Source organism: Rhineura floridana, chromosome 3, assembly GCF_030035675.1.
Source record: "Rhineura floridana isolate rRhiFlo1 chromosome 3, rRhiFlo1.hap2, whole genome shotgun sequence".
Lineage (NCBI taxonomy): Eukaryota > Metazoa > Chordata > Lepidosauria > Squamata > Rhineuridae > Rhineura > Rhineura floridana.
The window spans coordinates 158,843,158-158,869,419 of record NC_084482.1 but is presented as its reverse complement, the minus strand read 5'-3'; the positions used below and the strand labels follow the sequence as shown (position 1 = coordinate 158,869,419).

Below are 26,262 nucleotides of genomic sequence, written 5' to 3'. Positions count from 1 at the left end.
TTTATATAAGCCTACTCTGCCAAAGGATCCAGAAGGAAATCATGGTCAATGACAATGGTCAGCCATGTGTAACATAGAGAATGACATACTCTATGGAGTACTCAGTTTCATCCCCCTCCAATGCAGTCCCCCCCCCAACACACCTCATTATCAGTGAACGTTCTGTGGCTACTGAACATGTTCAGTCCTCTATGGGCTGTTTTATGAATTTTTCCTCCCACCTCAGGGTATTTTGTACTCATATCTTCTCCCAGGCCTGCTGATACCTCCCTCTTGTGTTCAGATGGTGCTCTTTTGCTCACATAAGGACTGACACTCTTTTCTGAACATCTGGCAATTCAGAGAATGATTCAGGCAGTAGAGAATATCATTGTTTCTTTTCTGTTTGCCAGAATAGCTTTGAAGCAGGAGATTTCTTAGCAATCATCTTCTGCCTGCCTGAAGGTGAAGCCTTGATGTAGAGAAGGAAAGTCAAGGGCAAACATATAATAGCCTGCATTTTAGACTTTTGGAACTAGGCAAATATTAGATCCACTGGAAATATTTTTCATTTTAAAACAGAATTTTAAAAACTATTTATTTACATTCACAATATGCCCAGTTACAAAGGCACAAGGCAAACTGCAGTCTAATACATAATATTGGTTTAGTCTTTGAGAAAATAGTACTGATACTCTTAATAATTTTGATATATATAAATGTTTCCAGAGATAAATGCCTCAATCCAATGGTTATTGGGGCTAACGGCAGATCAGTACACAATAAGACCGCTCTCATCCATGATTTGATTGTGGATGAAAGTGCCGATTTGATGTGCATTACCAAGAGCTGGGTGGGTGAGCTGGGAGGAGTTGATCTGACCAAACTTTGCCCACCTGGATACTCAGTGCAACACCAGCACAGGCTGCAGGGACGGCGGGGGGGGGGGGAGGAGTTGCTGTCATTACAGAACTTCCATCTCTGTCACCAGGAAACTACTCTGTCTTGGAGCTGGCTGTGAGGGGCTGCACCTGGTGTCGGGCTGAGAAGACAGGAAACTAGGGTTGCTGCTGGTGTATCTTCCACCCTGCTGCCCGGCAGCTTCTCTGACAGAGCTGGCAGAGGCTGTCTCGGCTGTGGTGTTGGAGGAGCCCAGAACGATAGTGCTGGGTGATTTCAAGGTCCATGCTGAGGCTTCCTGTAGTGCAGAGCCGCCCCTAGGCACCAGGAAGTGGGGCAGTTGCATGGGCCCCGTGCTTTGGGGGGGCACCGCACTTGGCAATGAGAAACTGGGCTACGGCAGGGTTTTTTCTCTTCAGCCTTGCAGTCTCGCCAGCCGCTTCCCGCTCTTGGGGAATCTCCCGCTCTTCAGCTGCATGCCTGAACGGTTTTCCCCCTCTCCGCTCATCAGCTGTGAAGCGTGCGTGCGTGCAGCGCTTAGCTAGCTAATTTTAGGCAGGAGGTTTCAATCCCCTGCCTCAGTGGCTTCCTTGTGCTGCCTGCCGCCCGCTCATCAGCTGTGCAGCGCGTTTACAGGCAGTGCTTGCCAGCTTATTCTGGGCGGAAGGTTTGAAAGAAAGAATGTGGGGGGCCCCTGTGACGTCCTTCCCTGGCACCACCTGTGTCGCTCTCACTCGTGGCTACCAGCAGTCAGGATCGTCGTGTTTAATTTTACCTCTCTCCGCTCTAGCACAGATCTCAAAAGATCCCCCTGCTAGGCCATACTACCCAACACTCTGTGTATCCAATATAACCTCTAGACTGTGCCTTAGTCTCTTCCTGGTTATTTTGATACCTTGTGTCTGTGTGTATAGGTACTTCCCAACCCCCTTGAAGCCTCTTGCCTATGAAGCTCACAGCTCTGGGTTGCTCTGTGGTACTGGATGTTGATACAATATCTCTTCCTTCACCGCTGCCACCATTCGATACTATTTCTTCTTCAGCCTTGGTTACTCTGCCTCCCCCCTGGTCTGTGCCCCCCCAGCTGAGGAATCAGTCTTTAAGTAAACCAAGAAAATATTTATTGATAACACTAAGAATGACAAGATTACTTATACATTTCATTGACAAGCATATGGTTTCATATATGTTTCTCTTAGGTTCCTAATTCCTACTATTTGCCTCAGAACTCCCAATCCAATATCTCAACAGCCACCTCTTACTCTCCACATCAACCTCCCTGTCCACAACCACCCTGTCCAACCCCCACCACGACTCAACTGTCATCATCTCACTTATACCTTCAGCCATTCAAACGCACAGCCAATCATCATCCAGCATTCTACAGCCCATGTACTCCCCCTTCTCACTCACTCCACTTACCATATTTCTTATAATAAACCTGCACTTACCATATTTACATTACATTCACATACAGGAACATCACAGCCCCCAACTATGCTTTTGCCCTGGGCCCCGCACATGCTAAGGACAGGCCTGCTGTAGTGTTCCGGCTCGGGACTTCATGGCCTCCATGATGACCAGGGGCTGTCTCAAATTGTTACTGACCCAACACATAGGGCAGGGCACACCCTTGACTTGGTTTTTGCTCCACATGGAGGAAGGGGTGGTCTGGATATGGGGGGATAGATGTCATCCCATTGTCATGGTCATATCACTTCCTAGTGAAGTTTGGACTCATGGATCCGATCTTTCTGTGCAGGGGTGGTGGACAAATTAAGATGGTCCGCCTCCGGAGCCTAATGGAATCCACAGGATTCCTGAATGCCCTGGAGGAGTTCCCAGAAGATAGAACAGGTGACCTTGTTGAAGCCCTTGTCACGCTGTGGAACAGTGAGGCGCGTCGCGCTCTTGACATGGTTGCCCCCGAGCGCCCTCTCTGACACTATGGAGCCCGGCCTGCACCCTGGCCTACCAGTGAACTAAGGGCAATGAAACAGGCTGGACGACGGCTAGAGCGCAAGTGGTGAAATACATGCTGAGAGACTGATCGGGCACAAGTAAAACATCAAAACCGTGACTACTGTATGGCAGTGAGGGCGGCGAAGAAGGCCCACTTCTCTGCCTTCATCAGATCCTCAAGTAGCTGTTCGGTGGAGCTTTTCCATATTGTCAGAGGTCTGCTAACTTCAACTCCAGGAAATGGAGTTTTAGACCCTTCGGAGGTCCACTGTGAATTGTTTGCAAGGCACCTTGAGGGTAAAGTTCCTCTGTAGCAGTCTTGATGCCCCATCCACATCTACTGTAGTTCCCAAGGAGGTGCCCAGTGCAACATCTGCTGCAACTTCTTGGAACAGTTTCAGTTGATGCGGCCTGATGACGTAGACATGCGATGATGCGGCAAGCAACTTGTCCTCTCGACCCTTGCCCTTCTTGGCTTATTATTTGCTGAGGGGGTCTGACAGAGTGGGTCCAGGGTGTCAATGCATCATTGCGGGCAGGAGTGGTTCCAGCCGCCTTGAAAGAGGAGGTGATCCGACCACTCCTGAAAAAGCCCACCCTGGACCCATTGGTTTGTGACAACTACAGACCAGTTAAAAATATCCCCTTTTTAGGGAAGGTGACTGAGAGGGTTATGGTGCAGCAATTGCAAGTACTCTTGGATAAAGCAGATTATCTTGACCCATCCCAGTCTGGGTTCAGGCCTGGTTATGGGACTGAATTGGCCTTGGTTGCCCTGATGGATTACCTTTATCGGGAGGAGGACAGGGGGAATGCGACCCTGTGATTCTTACTTGATCTCTCAGAGGCTTTTGATACCATTGACCATGGTATCCTTCTGGGCTGACTTGGTGAGATGGATAATTGGAGGCACTGTTCTACAGTGGTTCCGATCCTATCTCCAGGGTCGCTCTCAGAGAATAGAATTGGGTGATTGTCTTTCGGCCTCTGGCAGTTGTGCTGTGGGGTGCCACAGGGTACCATCTTGTCCACCATGCTGTTTAACATCTATATGAAGCCCTTGGGAGCAGTCATCAGGAGATTTGGGGCGAGGTGTCAGCAGTATGCTGATGATACCAAGCTCTGTTTCTCCATAACATCTGAATCAGGAGAGGCCATGCAAGCCCTGGACCGCTGCCTGGACTCGGTGGTGAGCTGGATGAGGGCCAGTAAACTGAGTCTGAATCCTAGCATGACGGAGGCACTGTAGGTTGGTAGTTCCCGACTTTGGATAATTGGTCAGTTGCCTGCTTTGGATGGGGTCATACTCCCTCTGAAAGAGCAGGTCCGTAGTCTGGGGGTGCTCCTGGATCCACCTTTGTCACTAGAGGCCTAGGTGACCTCAGTGGCTAGGAGTACCTTTTACCAGCTTTGGCTGGTGAGACAGCTGTGGCCGTTTCTGGACCCGGATAGCCTGACCACTGTTGTCCACGCACTGGTAACCTCCAGGCTGGATTACTGTAATGCGCTCTAGGTGGGGCTGCCCTTGCGGTTGGTCCAGAAGCTGCAGCTGGTGCAAAATGCGGTGTTGAGAATGCTCACTGGGGCAAGGTATCGCCAACATGTCACCCTGCTACTGAAAGAATTGCACTGGCTGCCCATTTGCTACCGGACCACGTTCAAGATTCTGGTTTTGGTGTATAAAGCTCTATACTGCTCAGGATGAGGATACCTGAAAGATCGTCTTACCCCTTATATACCCAGTCAATCACTGTCGAGACCCAGGGGACACAGGGGGGCCTGGATCCAGGGCTGGGGGAGCCCCAGGATCCCTTCCCAGCACGGTGTGACTCTGCAGGGGAGTGCACACCCCCAGCTCTGCAGATTGGAGAGATGTCAGATGGGGAGGATGCTCCTGAAGATCTGGGGGGAGGAGAGATGCCCGACCGCTTTCTGATTCCCACGAGAATGTCACCTGCTCATGCGGAGACCCCTCCTTTGCCGAGCGTCCCAGGAGAGCCATTGGAGCAAGACCTCGCACGTGTGGCAACTCCACCCCCCCCCCAGGAGTCCTTGGCTGGCCCTTCAAATGCCTCCCTGCCAGAAACATCTCCTCCCCCTTCATTGGAGCCGGCACCTGAGGAGTCTAGACTGTCTGATGAACAGACATGTGCACGCCCTCTGTCACCCCGTGTACAATGCCAAGAAAAGAGGCTTGGTCAGAAGGAGGCACCGTGCAGGATTCAGAGGTTGTGAGCGGAAACCTTCCCTATATAAGCCCGCGCCCCCCTGTGCTGAGTCAACTTTCCTTACATGCTGCAGAGTAAGCCTGAGTAGTTAGTTAGGGATCACAGTGAGCTAGTTAGTGACCTCTATGAGACGCCTTGCCTTTGATGTTACTTTAATAAAACCAGAATTGATTCCAGTCTCGCCTCCGTTTCATGCTTCTTACTCTGGGCAGGACAATCACTGTGCTCTGCAGGTGAGGGCCTCCTGCACATACCATCTTATCAGGAGGTTCGTTCTGCACAATATAGGAAGCGGACCTTTAGTGTGGCGGTACATACCCTGTGGAATTTCCTCCCCTTGAATATTAGGCAAGCGCCATCTCTGCTATCTTTTCAGCACCTTTTGAACACTTTCCTCTTTCAACAAGCCTTTTAAGTTGAGACCTATCCCAGTCTGCGTCTGTGTTAGAATTGCTTGTTAATATGTTTTTTTTAATAATATGTTTTAACCTTTTTTAAAAAATGTGTCTAGCTTTTTAAAATGTTTTTAATGTTGTTTTGTTTTAATGTATTTTAAGGTCTGTTTTTATGATGTTTTAAAGTGTTTTTAGCAATTCTGTTTGCCGCCCTGGGCTCCTGCTGGGAGGAAGGGCGGGATATAAATCAAATAATAAATAAATAAATAAATAAATAAATAAATAAATAAATAAATAAATAAATAAATAAATAAAGCTAACTAAGAGAAGAATTAATGAATTCATATGGTTGTAGATTAATTTACATTTGTTTCTCTACAGAAACTGTAATTACCCTGGTGGTGACAGAGAAAAGGGATGGTCAAGTACAGAAAAGAGAAGAAAGTAGTGGAGTGTTCCCAAAAGCCATTCCTCCATGAGACACAAAAGTGGTTTTCCAAAGCGCCCCCCCCCTGCTTTCTACAAAATCATGCAAATCACATAATAGCAGCCCTGCTGGATCAGGCCAAAGTTATATCAACCTAGTCCAGAACACTGTTTCCCACAATGACCAACCAGATGCTTATGGGAAGGCTAGAAATGGGACGTGAAGGTGACGGCCCTTTCCTGTTAGTGTTTTCCAGCAACTGATATTCTGAAGCATGGGAGTTAGCCCACAGACAGCATAATTAGTAGCCTTAGTCATTAGTATTATCTGCCATGAATTTGTCTGATTCCCTTTTAAAGCTGTCAAAATTGGTACCCATTCCTAGCAATGTAAAGACAAAAGTATTTTGTCTACTCTGAATCTCCCCCATCATTTGGCATCATCGGACGATCCCAAGTTCTACGATTTTGAGAGAAGGAGAAAGACTTCTCTCTACTTTCCTCATACAATGCCTAATTTTATAAACTTCTATTATGTCCCCAGTATACTTGCCTGTTTTCTAAACTATGAAGCCCCAAATGTTGTAACCTTTTCTCACAAGGGAGTTGCCTCAGCCTCCTGATCTTTTTGGTTGCCCCTTTCTTCACCTTTTCCAGCTCTACAATAACTAATATTATGATTTTGGCAGGTGTTGAATAGAAGCTCAGGATACTTGCATACGAAACTGTGCAATTGTCACAGAATTTCTAATTGCTATGACAACTAGATGACATACAGAGTTCTGTTTTTAGTATCTACTAAATGTTATGGGTGTTAGTTTCAAAGGCCTCAATGTAACTTTTACTCCAAGGCTATGTCCCATTAATATCCATCGAGCCTACTTTAAAACAAAGCTTAGGATAGCAGCCTTGGGGTTCTAGGTCTATTGAAAATTGATAGACCATATATCCTAGGAATGACTCGAAGTCGTTCTTGACTTCTATAATATTTATTTTGAAGTATACTAACAGTAAAAAGCCTACACATGCAGGCAAATTTAGCCACTTCTTACAAAGATGCAGTAAACCTTAGGCTGTGTACACACTAACCCATTTGCCACACAAAAATATTTTTTTTCTCAAACTGGAATCATTCAGTCATCTTCATCATAGTGATTTCAGTCTGATCGATTCCAGATTCTGCTGTCCACAAAGGTGGGTGTGGTTACTTGATATACATTTGAAAACCTCCCCTTTTCCTTCCTGCACATGCTCCAGGTGAAGAAGGACGTGGCATTGTGATCTTGTTATATGCCCATCTACAACATTAGACAGCTGTAGATACACCCCCATTGCCAGGATTACCTACATCTATTTTCAAATGGATTCTGCAGGTTAATGCAGAATCAATAAGCTTGTATTTTCAGAATGAAACCAATTTTTCAATAAGGGCATTTCAGGCACAAAAAAGAAATGCAATAGATGTAGATTGTGTATAGGCTACAAAGAAAAAACAAGTACTCAGTCTCCATTGATTCTAGAATAAAATGCCATGTGTAAGCAATCTTGATCTACAAACTACTGATTCACACTGTATTGGGGCCAAATGAAACATTACACGCAGTTAAAAAATAAAAAGCACCCACAGAAGACTGTGAATTTCATAAGAGGAATAGCAGAGGAGTGAGTGTTCAATATTTTTCCATCCAGTAGTTTTCTAATAAAAAATAGACTCTCCCAACCTGTTCTTCCATCCTCCATAGAGAAGATGCAGGCACCCATATCTTTTTTCCAGCATGTGGGAAAGCAGCTAAATAGGCAAAGGACTGTCTGCTGCTCCACCAATAAAATTTGCATCTTCCCGTACCTGTTTTTTGTTTTAAATAATAATAATTAAAATAATAATAGTCAATCAATTGAATGTAACATGTAAACAAAAGCTGGTGTAAGGGAGTGCTAGCTAAGCTGCAAATCAAGAAGTCCCTGGTTTCAATTTCACCATTAGCTCTCTCTATATTTATTTAAAATGTTTCTTACTGTCCTTCACTCTTTGGATTTCAAGGTAACGTACAATCAAAATTACTGCACTGTTAGTACTCCCATCTGCAACATGGAGGATAATAATAGTAACTTACTGAACAGGATTACAATTGGATAAAACATATGAAATGGCACACTTGAAGGTGCTATATAAATGCTAAGCATTAGTATGTAATTTGAGTGACTCTTACAGTATAGGTCCAGTTGCAATTTAGCATGATTTCTACTTGAATGTACCATTAAAGTCCTCACCTCACTCATGTGCTGTTCTGACCTACACCCCCTGTCTGTCCTTCAGCACGACTAAGTACCGTATATTCCGGCGTATAAGACGACTGGGCGTATAAGACGACCCCCAACTTTTGACCCTGATCCCCGTTTAAAAAGCCAGTGTCCCTCTCCCCTTTCTTCCCTGCGTGGCCAGCGCCCCCTCGCCCCATAGCCCGCACCGACCTGTGGGCGGGGATGTGCTGCGCCCCGGCGCGGCCTTTGCCCACCAAAAAGTGGACGTTGCTGAGCACCTCGTTGTTGAAGAGGAAGGCGAAGCGCTCCTGCACGGTCGGCTTCGTCGCCTGCCAGTTGTAGGCCAGCTCCCGCAGCGCCAGCGGGCCGGAGGCGGCGGCAGAGGGCGCCAAGGAGGAGGCCGCAGGGGCAGCTGTTGGCAGCGGGTTCCCACCTCTGCCGCCTCCCGCTGCTGCTGCTGCTGCCGTCGCCCGGTGGTTGTGCATCAGCGGAGGCGCCTGCGCGGCCTGCGGCAGCGAGAGCGCCAAAAGCGGCCCGCCGTTGGCCGCCCGAGGAGGAGCAGCCGCCGCCGCCGCGGCCCCGTCGCTCGCCGGAACAGCCGCCGCCGCCGCGGCCCCGTCGCTCGCCTGAGCAGCCGCGGGCGGAGGAGCAGCAGCAGCGGCGGGAGGCGGCGCAGGCAAGGCCGCCACGGAGGAGAAGGACGCGGGGAGGCTGCTGCTGCTGCTGCTGCTCCCCACCCCGGCCACCATTTTGCAACGGAGGAGGAGGCAGAGGAGGCCGTGCAGGGCGCCGCCTTCGCCGCGGTGGAGGAGGCGGAGATGGCGGGGACGGAGGAGCAATGGGGATTCCCCTCAGGGGAGGGGACGCCGGGCCAGGCTGCGAGCAGGAGAAATATTCCGGCGTATAAGACGACTGGGCGTATAAGACGACCCCCAACTTTTGAGAGGATTTTTTTGGGTTAAAAAGTCATCTTATACGCCGGAATATATGGTAATTTTTGGTTTAAGCCTTGCCTTTTTTTGTAATTAAGAAAAAAGTATTTGTTTGGGAATATTTATTGAAACTGGTGTTGAATTGTAACCAAAGAAAAGTTTCGGCCTAAGAAAGTTTTTGAATGGGGCATAAAAAAATGGGGGGGGGGGGGATTACTTTGTACCCTGTACACCCACACCCGTAAATAAGTCCACATTATCCACAACACTTTTAGGGACAAACTAGATGTGACTTTAGGCATGCAATTCAAAAACATGCTTAATGGGCCATATTTCTTTGTTTACAACACCTCCCCTTCCCCCTAAAACAGCAGCAACTGTGATTTAGCACAGAGTGGACAGGAGATTTAATCCTTTTATCCCCATGCTTTTCTGCCAAAAATCACCCCTGAGCTACTATTTGCCCTGATTTTTTTTGCAAATTATGTTTATCAACTTTTTCATTTTCACAAGAAAAGTAAAAAACTATTCCAATAATTCTAATTAACAATTAACTAGTACATTCACAACAGCAACACCAAAATGTGGGGAAGAGGGGAAAAGGGGGAGGTGGGGGTTCCATAATGTGAAAGCAAAAGGTGAACTTACAGTTATCATGCTCAGGGTAGCTTCAGAGTAGTAGCAAAGCTAACAAACTCAAATCCCCAGTGGTATCAGCATCACAGCCAATGTTTAACTTTCCAAAATGGACAAGGGGTAGCTGACTGCAGGAAATGGCCATACTCAAGCTTGCTATTAGTATGTTTAAAATCAGGGCAGATGTGGCTCTTGCACTAGAAACCAACAAAATAAAATAAGAGGAAAATAAAATAAAAGTGGCAATACAAAGTTCTGGGGGAAGGAAAAGGAGAGGAGCATTGATGGATTTTTGCTACTTTTCTTTAAGGCCTATGGAAATTTGCATAGAGGTATGCCACCATATTTTGCATGGTGAGTTGCTGGACTGGAGTATCTGCTGGAGAGAGATGAGAAAAAGCTGTAAGAGATTCCAAGTTTTCTCCCTAACTGTTCATACTACTTCCTGCAAAATGGCACCAGGCTTCCTGTACTCATCTCTACATTCCCCAACCTGGTAGCCTCCAGATGTTTTGGACTACAACTCCCATCAGGTCCAGCCAGCACATAGCTGAGGAAGGCTGCTCTAAAAATAATCAGGAAATGCTTCTGTATACCAACCAAAGTGGTTCTGTGAGGCTTAGCTTTCTGTTTCTTCTTGCTGTAGGGTAATTGTTTGCTTACAACAAAGATAAAGCATTTCAGATATAGTTTTATTTAAACATCATACTATCAGCATGTAACTTGAATTCCTGATTTGCATTATTAGATATGAGAGTGCTTTTTTGTAATAGTCATGTGAATTTTTAGATACATATTGTAATTATTTTATATTCTATTGCTGTATTTTTGTTTTGTATATAATTTGCTTTTGTTTTTGTTTTACTTATGTACATTGTTTAGAGATATATTTCTCAATTATGTCAATAAATTTGGATTATTGTCATTATTAGCAGCTGTATTGGAATTTGTATTGATTGTTGTTGAAATGTAAATTGCTTTGAGAGTTCTTGAAATATAAAGCAGTATACAAGTTAAATAAATATAATATTATAAATATAATTTTAACCTAGGGATGGGGAGCACTATACATGTCATGGTGAAGAAATAAAATAAGGGGAAAGGGGTGATGCCCCTTGCCCTAATTTTTTTAAATTTTAAAATTGGCATAGCTTCCATTTTTGAATAGAAAAACAGCAGGAGGGGATGTATAAAAAATCCCTCCTAACGAACCCACTCTGGATCTGATGGCAACACAACTGTTTTGTAAAAAAAAAAGACATGGCCAGTCTGTGCTTTGATCACATTTTATTTATTTATTTATTTGTTTGTTTCATTTATAGACCGCCCATAGCGAATAGCTCTCTGGGCGGTGGTTCCTTGTTACATTTACTTTGACCTGCTTCCTTGGCTCTTGTGCACGCTCTTTCTCTCCCTCTCCCTGCCCTGTCATGGTGCATTGTGGACAGCACTATTTTCCTAAATTTTCAGCACCAAGAATAATGGCTCCCTTGTAGGATGTGGTTGCATGTCTGGGGGTATGTTACATTTGTTATGCCTGATGGTGCCATCATAGGTGAAATCACTGGTTGGCAGAGTTGCTATCAGTTCTGAACTGGCTTCCTGTTCCCTTAAAACATGACTGACCCATTCAAAACTCCTGAACAATTATTCTTTGAGCAGATAGTTCTGTTTACTCAAATGTGTAAATCAGAAGATAGCTGAATTGCACTTCTAAGTTATCAACTGTGGTAAGTGATCAAGGCTTTTTAAAAAACTGTTAAGGCAGTTAATACTTTTTAACTATATAGTTTGCCAGAAGCATTAAAAAGAAGCTGTTCAGCAACTGGGTAATATAATGGATGGAGTCTAAGGCAGTAGTGTAATGGCAAATTCAGAAGTTCAGGGCTCTTTTGTTATAGTCATAGCCACCCCCACCATTTTTGAGAATGAAATCCTTGTTAATGCCTCCTCTTGCAACAACAGATGTCCCTAGGAGCCAGTAAGCCTTTAAAGGGGGAGTGTTAGCTACTGAGAAGAGTCTTCTCAGTGGCTGACTCACCTCCTTTCACTCTGATTGGCTCCAAACAGCAGGAAAGGGCAAGGAAACATGTTAGAAGACTCTTCTTACTGGCTAACACTCTCCTTTTTCATGTTGATTGGCTCACAGGATGCTGGAGATGCTGTTCCCAAAATGGTAAGGGGTCTAGGAGCCCCCAAGACCCTAGATGATTAAACCCTGGTCTTAGGGTATAGACTAGGGTTGCCAGGCTCAGGGCCTGAGACTGATCCTACATCTTTAGGAGAAGAGAAAGTAACCAAGTGCAGGTGTTCTTGCAACATTGTAATGGGAAAAACCACAAGGTGGAATTTTCCCTTCCCCTGCACAACTTTTAAAGATACAGAAGACCTCTTGAAGGCTGGGATTGGCAACCAAGAGGTCTTCTGTATCTTTAAAAGTTGTGCAGGGGAAAGGGAGAATTCCACCTTGTGGTTTTTCCCATTACAGTGTTGCAAGAACACCTGCACTTGGCTGACTTCCTCTTCTCCTAAAGATACAGGGTCAGTCTCAGGCCCTGAACCTAGCAACCCTAGTATAGACACACTTACTATTGTGCTGGTTCCAGTGCATCTCCTCCTCTGTTTTCTGAAATGCTAGTGAAACTGCTAATCATACTGTTTTCTGAAAATGCTAGTCAAACTCCACCCCTTTTTACTCTAAACCGCTGGTCAGATCCTCTTGAGCATGTTTTTTTAAAATTCAGCTTCAGGCAGATTTTGCAATCGATTGGTAGATCAAGCTGTTTGTTTTCCAGGTGCGGCCAACGGGAACAGTTTGTTGCAGGCTCAGAAAGAGACAATGATTGGCCCAACACTTTTCTGTGGGAGGTCCTGAAAGGTCTGAAAGCAGTGGGGAGGGGAGGTGTGGCCAGTAGAGGGCAGAGCTGCTTCAAAATGCAGCCAGAAAAACCATTCTGGCTGCTTTTGAAGTGACTAATGTGCCTGCAGCCTTAGATGAGGAGCAGGAAGATTTGGGTTCTAATAGACACTCAGTCACCTCACTAGGAGATCTTGGCCCAGTCACTTTCTCTCCACCTAACCTATCTCACAAGGTTGCTGTAAGGATAAAACGAAGGAGTGGAGAGAACAATATATTGTGAGATCCTTGGAGGAACAGCAAGATACAAATGCACAAATAAAAAACCTAAAACAAACAACTCTAGCACAACAACTGTTGTAGTAGATGGCCATAACAATCCTTTTAGTTAACACCTTTTAGAATCACTTCTGTCTGCAAGAAGCATTGAAAATAAGCTGAGGTAGTTTTTTGTGTCATTATTTACTGTGACTGAGGGATAAAAATTAATCTGATATACACATATTAAGTATGTTTGGGATACACTTCTACCCTGGACTATATTTTTATTTACAGAAAACAATATTAAAAGGACATTTGGGTGGGGGGGCAGTGGATCCTGACTGTAGAATGTCCTTTCAACAAATATTTGCCTGATGTCCACACTGAAATCTTGTTGGCACCAGGCGAAAACATTTTTGTTCATCCAGACATTCTAACTTGTATATGTTTGTTTACAGCTCATGGTAAGTGAGGAAAGAGTTTAACTACAAGCCTGGGTTCAGATGACATGCTAAGCCAAACCTTGACTTAGCTCAGCACAGGATGGGAGTAAAAAAGACAGAGGAGCAATCACTGTGAACTCATCTCCAGAGCCCACACTTTCACGTGGTTCTGATAAGCCAGAGTTTGGCTTACTGTGTCATTCAATGAGATCATTGTATAACAAAGTGCTGGTGACAAGACCAAAGTTCTAGAGCCACTAACTTGAAATATGCCTCTACAGCGGGGTTGCCAATGTGATGTCCTCCAGATGTTGCTGGATTTCAACTCCTATCAGCTCCAGCCAGGATAGCCCATGGCATAGATGATGGGAGAGATAGTTCAGAAACCTTTGGAGGGCACATGTTACCTATCCCTTCTCAAGAATAATTTAAAAAATACCCCTTGAACAAGCTTTCATTTCTTTCAATGTGATATCCCATATGCAAGTTCACCAAGGTATTCTGAAATGTTCCTCAGCCCTGCTATTTCCTTGTCACTCCCCTATTAACTTTTTCCCTTGAGTTTAAAAAATGCTGAATATTTGCATTTTACCCAGGTTTAAAATGAAACCTTGTGTTGTTTTGTATATGACTGTTTGTATTTGGCCTGACATTGCAGATTTCAAAGTACCTCTGGATCTTACAAAGAACTTCCCCATCTCATTTTTCATTCCAGCAAAGATACTGTTGTGTATGTGTAAGGGTACCCATATTTACTGTTTAAGCAAAGAAACAAATGAAACTAACCTAACAACCCCAAAGCAGCTCAAGTCTGGGCATGTTTACTGTACTGTGCTGAATGACATCCTTCTACTTTGTCCCTAGTTGTTGTCCCCTACCACTCTGACTATATCATATGCTCTTATTTCTTTCTCTTTGTCTTTATTCCCAGTCCAATGAATGAATCTTTACCTGTCATATATCCTCAATATACCCTACAGGGATAAATTAATTTAAAAAGAACAGCAGTGTCCTTAAATCAATAACCATTTTAATTGCAGAGGTGGCCTGGCCACTAAGTACCAAGGTTACAAGTCAAAAAGCCCAGAAACACAACTAAGACTTTCAGTTTACCACTGCCCTCTTTCTAGGCCCCTTTCAAAATCTAAACTTTTACCCTACAAAGAGCTTCACCCTGCAAAGAATGGAAAATCTGGTTCTAAGACAGTCAACCGTTTACCCACTGTAAAAAACAGAATCTCAGCTTTAAAAATGGGTTACAATGGGGCATGTGATTACATAATGGTGCAATATTTAGTGTATTCACCCTTAAGGAATTAACTGAAACACCATCCAATTACCAAACGTCTTGGCTGTGGCAGCTTAAAACCTGCACTTGAGCCTTATTGAAGCATATCTATGAATTACTGCAGTAAGGCCACAAACTTTAGCATGGCTCTGAAGCTGCCATGCCAAATACATTTGGTTAACAGAGAAACCTTTTCTGACATTGCCAGTGGAAGGCAAACAGAGAGATCAAACTTTCATGGTCTAGCTTGCCTGTGAAATCAAACAGATGTTTTATGATCCCCAGTAGAAATATGTTGTGCATCTTTCCCAGAGGAGGAGAAAACAAGACGATCCTAGCATGACTTGATTTTAACTTTTCAAAAAAGGAAAATAGCACATTTAGCCAATATTAACATTTATGTCCATGTGGTAACAAATTGTGACAACAGCAAACTTTCACCCTGAAACCTGTAAAACAAGGCAGCCTGTGTCCCTTCTCTCTGAACTTTACACATAATAGAGCAGTCCCACTGCAGGAATATGCAGGGGGATGTGGGAAGGGAACAACTCTAATGGAACACACATTCTTAGAGCTGTCTTCCTTTTGTATCCTTCCAATGAGAAATAACCAAAAAAATGGGTGGCTGCAGGGAAGCAAAACTATGAGTCACCACTGGTTCATTTGGGACAGAGAACATGGGAAGAAAGGGGTCAAATTCTTTGTGTATGTGTGCGCACAAAACCACTGTACATTTGGCTTAATAGTAAACTGCAAAGAAATCCAACTGAGTTTCATAGCGTATCTAAGTTTGGCATAAGATACTGATACTGCATGAACATAAACCACGTAGGGAAAGATTATCACTGTACTCACCACACTTTACTCATTTTTCTAAGAGATACCCCATATATTGCAAGTACACAATACACATTTTGTTGTTGTTGTTGTTATTTGATTTATATCCCACTCTTCCTCCCAGCAGGAGCCCAGGGTGGCAAACATAAGCACTAAAAACATTAAAACATCATAAAAACAAACTTTAAAACAAAACAACTTCAAAAATGTGACTTAAAAAAAGGCATGAAAACATCTTCTAAGATTAAAAACATTTTAAAAAAGAAAGTTTAAGAACATATTAAAAAGCAATTCCAACACAGGTGCAGACTGGGATAGGTCTCAACTTAAAAGGCTTGTTGAAAGAGGAAAGTCTTCAATAGGCGCCAAAAAGATAACAGAGATGGTGCCTGTCTATTATTTAAAGCGAGGGAATTCCACAGGGTAAGTGCCGCCATACTAAAGGTCCGTTTCCTATGTTGTGCGGAATGGACTCCTGATAAGATGGTATCTGCAGGAGGCCCTCACCTGCAGAGCGCAGTGACTGACTGGGTGTATAACGGATAAGACAGTCTTTCAGGTATCCTGGTCCCAAGCTGTATAGGGCTTTGTACACCAAAACTAGAACCCTGAACTTGGCCTGGTAGCAAATGGGCAGCCAGTGCAATTCTTTCAGCAGCGGAGTGACATGTTGGCAATACCCTGCCCCAGTGAGCAGTCTCACCACCGCATTTTGCACCAGCTGCAGCTTCCGGACCAACCTCAAGGACAGCCTCACCTAGAGCGCATTACAGTAATCCAGCCTGGAAGTTACCAGTGCGTGGACAACAGTGGTCAGGCTATCCGGGTCCAGAAACGGCCACAGCTGTCTCACCAGCCAATCCTGGTAAAAGGCACTCCCAGCCACTGAGGTCACCTAGGCCTCTAGTGACAAAGATGGATCCAGGAGCACCCCCAGACTACGGACCTGCTCTTTCAGGAGTACGACCCCTGTAGAAATCAGGCAACTGACCAATTATCCGAACTCAGGAACCATCAACCCACAGTGCCTCTGTCATGCTAGGATTCAGACTCAGTTTACTGGCCCTCATCCAGCTCATCACCGAGTCCAGGCAGTGGTCCAGGGCTTGCATGGCCTCTCCTGATTCAGATGTTATGGAGAAATAGAGCTTGGGATCATCAGCATACTGCTGACACCTCGCCCCAAATCTCCTGATGACTGCTCCCAAGGGCTTCATATAGATGTTAAACAGCATGGTGGACAAGATGGTACCCTGTGGCACCCCACAGCACAACTGCCAGAGGTCGAAAGACAATCACCCAATTCTATTCTCTGAGAGCGACCCTGGAGTTTAACCACTGTTAAACAGTGCCTCCAACACCCATCTCACCAAGTCAGCCCAGAAGGATACCATGGTCAATGGTATCAAAAGCCTCTGAGAGATCAAGTAAGAATAACAGGATTGCACTCTCCCTGTCCTCCTGATAAAGGTAATCCATCAGGGCAAACAAGGCCAATTCAGTCCCATAAACAGGCCTGAACCCAGACTGGGATGGGTCAAGATAATCTGTTTCATCCAAGAGTACTTGCAATTGCTGTGCCACAACCCTGTCAATCACCTTCCCTAAAAAGGGGGTATTTGCAACCGGTTGGTAGTTGTCACAAACCAATGGGTCCAGGGTGGGCTTTTTCAGGAGTGGTCGTATCCCCGCTTCTTTCAAGGTGGCAGGAACCACTCCCTCCCACAATGATGCATTGACCACACCCTGGATCCACTTGGTCATTTAGCAAGTACTTACATATAAAGTGAACATATGCTTTTATTTACCAAGTGTATATGCACAAACATTATTCGGGAACCCAGAGTCATTTGTCACTCTCCACAGCATGGGGCTGAACTAGACACATGCACTTGTCTCAGATGTTCAAATCCTTATATCATGTCCAAAGCAATATGAAAGTTAAAAATGGTAAAAGCATATTTCTTTGCCATCCTAACCCCCCTTTACCTGGGAGTAAGCCCTATTGAATTCAATAGGACTTAGCTCTGAATATACATATTTAGGATTGTGCTGTAACTCCAGTGTGTAGCTCAGAAAGCAATTTCTAGCTGGTTCTTCAGGGCTTCCTTTGTTTTGTCCTGTTTTGTATTGCCAACAGTAAACTTTTACATATCTGCTGACAGCATCCTTGACATGAGTAGACTAAATCAATACATTAGGTCCAAATATCACCGAGCTTTGACAGGTTGATTTAGAGCCCAGCATCTTTAATCTTTATTGGTTTGATTCTGCATCCCATACCAATTGCAATGCTTCTACGTCTGTGGTTGATGGCTTCTTTCTCTTTTTTAAAGATTATTAATCTTACATCCCTGGTTCTCCCCCAGTTTTATTCTCCCAACAACCTTGTGCAACAGGTTAGGGTGGGATTTGAATCTATATAGGAGGAACCTGCTGCGAGGAAGGGCGGGATATAAATCAAATAATAAATAAATAAATAAATCTCTGAAGTCCTAGTCTGACACTCTTACACTGGCTTTTTGTAAACAGTCATGTTTAAACTTTAGGTTCTTCCCAAAGGTGGTTTCTATATATTGGAGTATGTATTAAGGAGTCTTGAAGTCATAGCGAGGTATTAAATGCTAGTCCTGCCAAGAGTAGACCCATTGAAGTTAACAGACATTAACAAGGCTTATTAATTTCAGTGGGTCTACTCTGAGTAAGACTTCATTGACTATAACCCATGATCTATATCTCTAGTTTGCCATGTTAAAATCCTATTCAAGTGATAGTTCCCCCTCAAGAATCGTAAGAACATAAAAGACTGGATCAGGCCAATGGTTCATCTAGTCAAGCATTCTGTTCTCACAGTGGCCAACCAGTTGCCTATCATAAGCCCACAAGCAGGACCTGAGTGCAAAGAGTATTCTCCCCTCCTGCAGTTTCCAGCAACTGATATTTGGAAGTATACTGCCTCCACCTATGGAGACAGAGCTATATCCAATGCTTCGACTGTCTTCAAGTCGATCCCGACTTATGGCGACCCTATGAATAGGGTTTTCATGGTTTACCATTGCCTCCCTCTGAGGCTGAGAGGCAGTGACTGGCCCAAGGTCACCCAGTATGGCGGTATGGGGATTCGAACCCTGGTCTCCCAGGTCGTAGTCCAGCACCTTGACCACTACACCACACTGGCTCTCTTATCCAATGCTTACACTAACTGTTTGTGGAGCTTTGCCTGCACAAAATTTGCAGAAGCAAAGTTGTGGAAAGAAGACAATAAAGGAAAAGCACATCTAATCAAGGGATACACAGCACCATATTCTATAAAAACACTGTCCCTTAATTCCAAAACTGCATCAACAGATCGCTTTATCATCACAGAGTTTTCTCTTTTTACTCTCTCACACATTTTTTTTTTATAATGGATGGTTACCTAGGTGTAAAATCTCTACCTTGTTCTCTGTCTAGTACAGGATCATTATCCATTTCCTTGACATTTTCCCGATTCACAAGATTGCAATGGACCTCTTAAAAATGACTTTACTAAATCAGCCCATCTAATCTAGCATCTGGCTTCCAACAGCAGCGAGACAGACAGATGCTTTCTAGAATACTACAAGCAGGGCCTGAAGGCAACAGATATTCCCTGCAATTTTCCCACCAGCAACTGGCATTGAGAGGCTTATTGCCTCTAAGCATGGAACCATAATTGCTGACAGGCACTGATTGGCTCATCTTCCCTAAATTTGTCCAATCCTTCCCTTTTGACAGGGACAATGGGGGACGATGGGAGCTGAAGTCCAACAACATTTAGAGGACCAGGGGTTCTCCACCCTTGATTTACAACAATCATGGTTCAGATTCTCAAGCTTGGATAAATTCAAGATTAAACTCGGGGCTTGTACCAGGCATGACTGGGCCCTTGGGCACCAGACTGCCTGGGTCCGCATCATCATGCTCCCCCACACCCCTTCCCAATGCAGGCGGCATGGCTTATAGGCCCATCCGCCTCAGCTACCTCCCACATTGCTGTGTTGGTGTGCAAGCAGCAACGCAGGAGGTAGTTGGGGCAGGCAGACCTATTTCAGCATGTGCCACCTGTGTGTGTGTGTGTTTCCTAGGAGGGTGGAGCTCCTGCTCCACGATCTGCAGCAGTGTCAGGTTGCTGGGTCCCGTAACCCAGCGCTGGCACAGATTGAGAGCTCCACCTTCCCAGCGTAAGAAGGTGCCCCTCAGGGGACCTTCTGGGCTACAAAGGCCCTCAGCCAGTGCCCAATCTGGCCACCTGCTGGCACTGGGCCTGATAAACTGTTAAAAGGAAAGACACACAAACTTTTAAAGCCATCTAAGCCAGTAGCCACATAGTGTGGGCACTGAATCCCAGACATTAATTCCATACTGTGTGTGTATACAGCACAGAAGCACAGAAGCCTGTTCAAAGAATGTTAGTCACAGGTAAACAACCTGTTATTTCTTTTGTCTGTCCTGAATCTATTTACAATCAAATTCTTTTAGTGGCCTGGTGTTACAAGGCAGGAGATAAATGTTTTTCCATCCACTTTCTTTGCGCTTTTTTTTTGGCGGGGAGAGGGTGGTTGTAGCTCAGTGGTAGAGCATCTGCTTCGCATGCAGGAGGACCCAGGTTCAATCCCTAGCTTCTTCAGGTAGGGCTGGGAGAAACTGCCAGCCTCAAATCCTGGAGCGCTGCTGGCAGTCAATGTACACAAAACTGAGCTAATGGTCTGATTCAGTATAAGGGAGCTTCCTACATTCCACATACCACGCATAATTTTATAAACTTCTGACATGTCTTTAGCTGATCCTTTAGACAGGATAGGTAAACTGGAAAACACTGGTGTTTTAGCAGCTAAAATTTAGCCTTTCTTCAAAAGCAGCAGTGCTGGAAGACCTTGATTGTTTTTGTTGATCTCTTCTATGCCTTTGCAAGCTCTATGACAGGGCACTTCCCAATGCAATTCATTCTGTGCTACTGCTGCCTACAAAGAAGATCCCAAATAGTTCTTCAAAAGGCCCCTCCCCATAAAAAAACCCGAACGAGGCAACTCTGCTTTTAACGCTATAAGTGATAGGCCATATGCTTCTCATGAAGCCCTCCTCCTAATCCCAGAATTATGGAAGATGGTTGCCCTTGCTCAACTTTCTGGATATGCTCAAAGGCACTCTCTTTTGCAGTGAGCCCTGGCATTAAAAACGGGCCTCGGGGCTAAACTCTGGTGAAGTGTGGCTTAAACTAAACACAGATAAAGCCCCTCTCCAAACTGCAGGCTTTATCTTCTCTGTTGTCCTCCTTCTACCTTACCTGGATTTTCCTTTTCTCGCAGGCAGGCCCGGTGCCTTGAACCACGCTGTCGAGGACAGTGACCAGCCCAGCGTCTGGAGCCACAAAGCACGAGTTCCTGGCCACCCTGATGGCCTCCTCAATCTCTGCGAAGCGGAAAATACAGAGCGCCGAGGGCTGGGACGCCGGTCGGCCGCCAAAACCTATCCCGCCGACGGCGGAGGCTTTCTCAAACACGCCGAACAGCAGCTCCTCAGGCTGAGGCGGGGAAGGGCTTCCCGAGCCAACCTGCAGGGCGGCGCTGGCGGGAAACACCGACACCAGCCGGTTGAAGAGGTCGCCGCCAGACGTCGTTGCCCCACCGTGCCCGGCGCCGCTGTTGCACTGCAGCCCCATTTGGATGTAGGACTCGGTCAGCTTCTTGGTCTCCACGCCGCCGCCACCGCCGCCACCACTGCTGCCGTTTAGGGTCGTCGCCTCAGCCGCGTCCCCCAAGCAGATGCGGGCCAGCAGGCTGTGCGAATGGCTCTCTTTTTCCCGCGCATTCGCCTCGCTGTTGAGGGCCAAGTAGGCATAGGATCCCAGAGGGCGGCTCAGAGGAGCGCCTGCCGGAGGCGAAAGGGGAAGGGAGCCCGGCGGGCGGCTGTTCCTGACAGGGGCGCCCCCAGGTAGAAGGGACCCTCCTGCCCCAGCCTGGGGTCTCCGGCCGCTAGGGGCGCCCTTTTCCTCCTCAGGGCGAGAAGGCGGCGGCGGCCGGGCTCCACTGTGGAGGAAGGCGCGGACGAAGCTCAGCTTGTGGCGGTCCTTGGCGCCCTGCTTGATCTTGAAGATGTTGTCGTCGGAGGGGTTGATGTCGAAGGTGAAGAGCCGGGCTAAGTCCCCGCGGGCGTTGAGAGCCCGGATAGCGATTTCGGGCGTGTTCTCGAAGCGGTGGTCCTCCAGGCTGGCGTTGCGCGGGAAAAAAGGGCTGCCCAAGCCCGTGTAAGTGGCGGCCACCAGTAGCCTCGTGTCTTGCCCAGCCTGCTTAAGCACCAAGCCCACGGTGGAGGCATTGGCGTGGTTGGCCGCCACGTTGAGCATGCTGGGGAAGACCGTGACCTGGTCTCCTCCTGCTGCTGCGTCTCCTCCATCTGCCCCAGGTGGGAAGGCGACGGCCACCACGGAGATATTATCCATGCTGCGCAGCTGACAGAAGCCTTGGTAGACCGAGCCGCAGACCACCAGAATGCCTTGCTCCGGGTCCGGCTGTAGCAGCTTGTTGTAGTTGTCGGTCGGCTTCTTGGCGTGCTCACAGGACGCCTGGGGCAGCTGAGGAGCGTGGCACAGCGGGTTGTCCTCCTCCGGGCCCACCTGCTCTTCTACCTCCAGGGTCAGGTTGGGGCCGGAGAGTTGGTAGAGCCGGTTGACGGCCGCCAGGTAGATCCTGCCTCCCGACCCATCCAGAGCGAAGTTGTTGGTGGCGGTGGGCGAGACGAACTTGCGCTGCACTTCCAGCCCTGGCACCGGGAGCAACGGGAGAAGGAGCAGGAGAGAGAAGGCAGGGGGGCGATCCGGGGACAGCACCTGGTTAGCGCCTAGCCGACCGCGCGGAAAAAACATCCTGCCTCCTGGGCTGCTGTTCTACACAGAGCATGAGGCTCCTTGGCAAAGGGGGCTTTGCAATCACCAGGAAAGGAAAGAGAGAGAGGAAAAGAGCAAAGCACGAGAGAGGAAGACCTGTTTCCTGTAGAGGATCTAACACGCCACAGCCCCGGAGTGACGCCAGGAGGTAAGTCCCGAGCCTTTGTTGCAAGCGATCGGCAGCCTTTTGCCTCTTTACGGACCGACGTCTCGAACGGGGTTAAAACTGCACGTTTGAGAAAAACTGCGCCCTCCCCTAAGTCTGACAGCTTTTCTCTCCTTCCTCTCTCTCTCTCTCTCTCTGTGCCTGAGGACAAGCTGCCGCTCTCCGACTTCTCCTGGGTCCCCCCCCCTTTTTGCATTACCTCTTTCCCCCCCTCCCTTTCTTTATTTGGGGTTTGTCATGTGAATATGATTAAGTTAAAGCAGTTTTTTTCCCCAAAGCTGGAAGGCAGTCACCACACCAGCCCAAAACACAAAGAAGCAGCTCTTGATAGCAGCTCCTTTGCTAACAAATAACTCTTGTGTTTTGCGATTTTTTGATGTTGAGAAGCAAGAATGTAGGACTCCGCTAGCGCCAGGCGGAGGGAGGGAGGGAAGGAGGGGGGGGGAAGGAGATAGAAAACTTCTCTTCTAGCCATTAAGCACTATTGCATTCAGTTGTAAAAATAGACCTCACCAAACAACATTAATGTCAGGCAAGGCAACACTAACCGATCCTCTCATTGTAGCTGTTATTCCCCCTCCCTCCCAACGAAAATAAGTTAACTCTCAATCCTCTTGAAGTGCTGCCCTCCTCATAAAAAGGGTTTTACAAGAAAGGATAACAAAGAAGAGAAGGTCAGGCTGTCTGGGGTTTGGGGGTCAGGAATAAATTAAGAGAACAAGTATGCCAAGCATGTAAGATGAGGAAGGAAGGAATTAGTTCAGTCCCACTGTGTTTTAGTTATTGGCATCATACTGCAGTGAGAGTGTTTGAAAATATACTTCAGAATGCGTTGCATTTCAATGCACTGTTTATGACTTGTCAAGTTCACAGTCTCAGGGGCCTCTTTCTCCACAGATCAGGTGTGGAACACTTCAGGTTTGCTTTTGACCCAGCGTATTCCCTGGCACTTGGGACAATGGTTTTGACAATCATTCTTCTGAGAAGAGTGTGCCTGTTCTAGACAGCTCTGCTTAGCACACTCCTAGCTATGCATACTTTTAAAATGCTTAGTAGTGGTGTAGTAGTAGCTTTTAGCGAAGAACATTTGGGTGTAATGGATAGAATGCTGGACCTTGATCAGGGATACTGGGCAACATATCGCCACTCTGCCACACAGCTTTCGGGACAGTTCTCTCACTGTCTCTCACTCTAACCTACTTCATCGGGCTGTTGTGAGGATAAAATGGGAGAAGCCCTCATGTATACTGGCCTCAGCTCCTCAAAGGAGCAGTGGTGATGGGCTATAGATGTAAAATAAATAAGCACTGCACAAATTGAAGGTGTTTGTTGGGGAAGGGCCGTAGCTCAGTGGCAGAGCATCTGCCTTGCATGCAGAAGGTCCCAGGTTCAATCCCTGGCATCTCCAGGTAGGACTGGGAGAGACTCCTTGCCAGAAACCCAGGAGAGCCACTGCCAGTCAGTGTAAATGATACTGAGCTAGATGGACCAGTGGTCTGACTCAGTATAAGGCAACTTCCTATACTGTTGATATCTCCAAGATGTTTAAAACGCATAGTGCCCACACACACACTTCCAACATTTCCTGCTTTTCATGTGATTTAGAATGCTTGCCAAGTTCCTACTGTCCACATTCTGCCATCTCTCTGCTCTCATTACTTCATGCTGACTTCCCAGACTCTTAGCTTTAATTTGCCTTAGCTTCTGGCATAGCTTTTTGCCCCTAAGATCTGGGTAAGTTCATGCAAACAAAGGCAATTCAAATCACATATTTCTTTGTAAAGATTATTCAGGAGCAAATGTCTCACACCTACAGGAATGCACATGCTCATGAGTGAACAAATAAGAATAGGGGATACATGTCCTGAATCAGTTTTTGCTCATCACTGTTTAGAATATGAGAAAAGCCAAGATAACACAAGTTCTGCTCTTCAGTTCACTATGTTATGTAGCTTGTTAAAACAAAACCAAATGTTATATGTCTGGCAAGTTTAGGAGTCTCATGACTACTTTTTCAAAAAATGAAGAGTTGTGGGGTTCTGGGAATTTGACTGAGGGAGTGGGGGGACTGGCTGCATTACCCTTTACCCTCTTGCAATTTGGTACTCAATATCCCCCAACTTTCTATCTGCTGGGGGGGGGGAGAGAGATTCAATACCTGTATCTTTTCTCCTGAATATGGAAAAGCAGCTGGGGTGATGTCCAAGAGAGAAAAGGTTTAAGCAGCCCCCCTCCTCCATGCCTCTGATAATATTCTTAGTCTCTTGCATCTTATTTTTCCTATTGTTTTCTTGCATCTTATTTTTACTGTTTTTTTTAAAAAGAACAAACCCATAGTGAGACTGTTGCACAAGTCTGATGTGTAACATTGGCCCTAAGCCACCCAGACGAGCGGGTTGAATGCTCCTTCATAGTTCAAACTCACACAATGAGTGTTTGGTTTATTTTCTAGTTTTATTTTTCTATGAGGTTCTTTATAGAAGCAGCTGCTGGCATTGGACCAGAATGTTGCCCTTTAGGAAATGGGAGGTGACTAGGAGATTACATATCAGGCTTTCTTGCTAGATTGATTCAATCAGAGGAGAAACAACTATCATTTTTTTACCCTGAGCCTTGCTGGTTCCATAGAGTTGCCAACATTTTTCCAGAAGTCACATGATTGTAGAGATTCCTTAACCTTAAAATCACAAATCAGTATTAAATCATGATAATGTAAATTTTATTATTATTTTATTGTTATTTTCTCTAATGCAGTTTTTCAGTTCTCCAACCAAAGGCATGTGAAGAAGAATTTAATAATGTGATTATAGTGTCCCCTAAAGGCTCAAAACCAAAAAGAAATAAACACACAAATGCATTTTTTCTTTATTATTAATCTTACAGCGTTAATGCAGTTGTTGTGATAGATATAAAGATGGGAGAAGGACATGCATCCCACCCCCTGGAGGTTCGTAAACTGACATCCATAGTCCTATGTGTTGTATTCCCAACCCCACGCCTTCTTACTAGATCGCTGGTACCTTCAGGATGCTAAGCAACGGGACAAACTTCTTTTGCAATGGAAGACTATGATTGAGCACTGAATAAAAGCTTCCTTTCTTTGCACCCTATCTGCTGATTTGTTAGTAATAACAAAGTCATCTGTCTGAATAGTGTCAGGATGCTAGTGCTAAAAAGCTCCATATCCTATTTTCTGTCCCCATAGTTTCCTTGTGTCTGCCTCTGATCGTGTGTTACCTGAGTTAATTTCACATGTACAAAACATCACTCAGGCTGATGGGAATTCTGGATGTTTCCTGTTCAGGTTAGGGGAGGGAAACCCCTCTGTCATTGTCTAATCTTATTTCTACACCTGCCAGCTTGCTTTACCCTCTTCCTAGCCTTTTCTCCCTCTTCAGATCATTAATTAATACATTACAATGGCTAGCTCATGTCCACAGAAAGTGTAAGCTAAATTAAACACAGAATTTCCCTTTGTCTATCTCATTGTTCATGCTAATAATATTCCTAATGGATAGAGTTATTAACTCGTTTTTAAAAGAATGTGGAACTCCTATAATTGCTGGGATTTTACATTTTCAGTTTCTAGGTTTCAAATTCAACTGTGAGCAGGAAATAAACATTAATGTTTTGAAGGTGTTTGACACCTTTTTTTAAGTGTCAAAGGAATTTATAAGCATAAGTTAATTAAACTTTATGATACCCAGCTGAGCTACAGAAGAATCATTAGCTCCATTTCGCAAAGGGATAAAATGAGATATGGATCCTATTATTTCCAATAACCTT

The 26,262-nt window shown here is 45.6% G+C and overlaps 1 protein-coding gene, 1 long non-coding RNA gene and 1 other non-coding gene across 4 annotated transcripts in view; 2 read left to right on the top strand and 1 right to left on the bottom strand.

Moving 5' to 3' along the window:
• The window catches only part of PLXND1 (plexin D1), a 252,381-nt gene extending 229,777 nt beyond the window's left edge, over positions 1-22,604 (bottom strand). Inside the window, exon 1 of one of the 2 annotated variants that reach the window (XM_061618475.1) lies at positions 20,712-22,604. In XM_061618475.1, the coding sequence (XP_061474459.1) occupies positions 20,712-22,289 (1,578 nt within the window). In that variant the 5' untranslated portion in view covers positions 22,290-22,604. The remainder of the gene's footprint in view (positions 1-20,711) is intronic. The other variant, XM_061618474.1, reaches the window with a different exon arrangement.
• On the top strand, positions 19,976-20,054 carry TRNAA-CGC (transfer RNA alanine (anticodon CGC)). Its single transcript has one exon. It is a non-coding gene; the product is annotated as a tRNA-Ala (tRNA).
• LOC133380695 (uncharacterized) overlaps positions 20,667-26,262 on the top strand; it is a 107,942-nt gene continuing 102,346 nt past the window's right edge. Inside the window, exon 1 of the long non-coding RNA XR_009761511.1 lies at positions 20,667-22,458. This is a non-coding gene — a long non-coding RNA (uncharacterized LOC133380695). The remainder of the gene's footprint in view (positions 22,459-26,262) is intronic.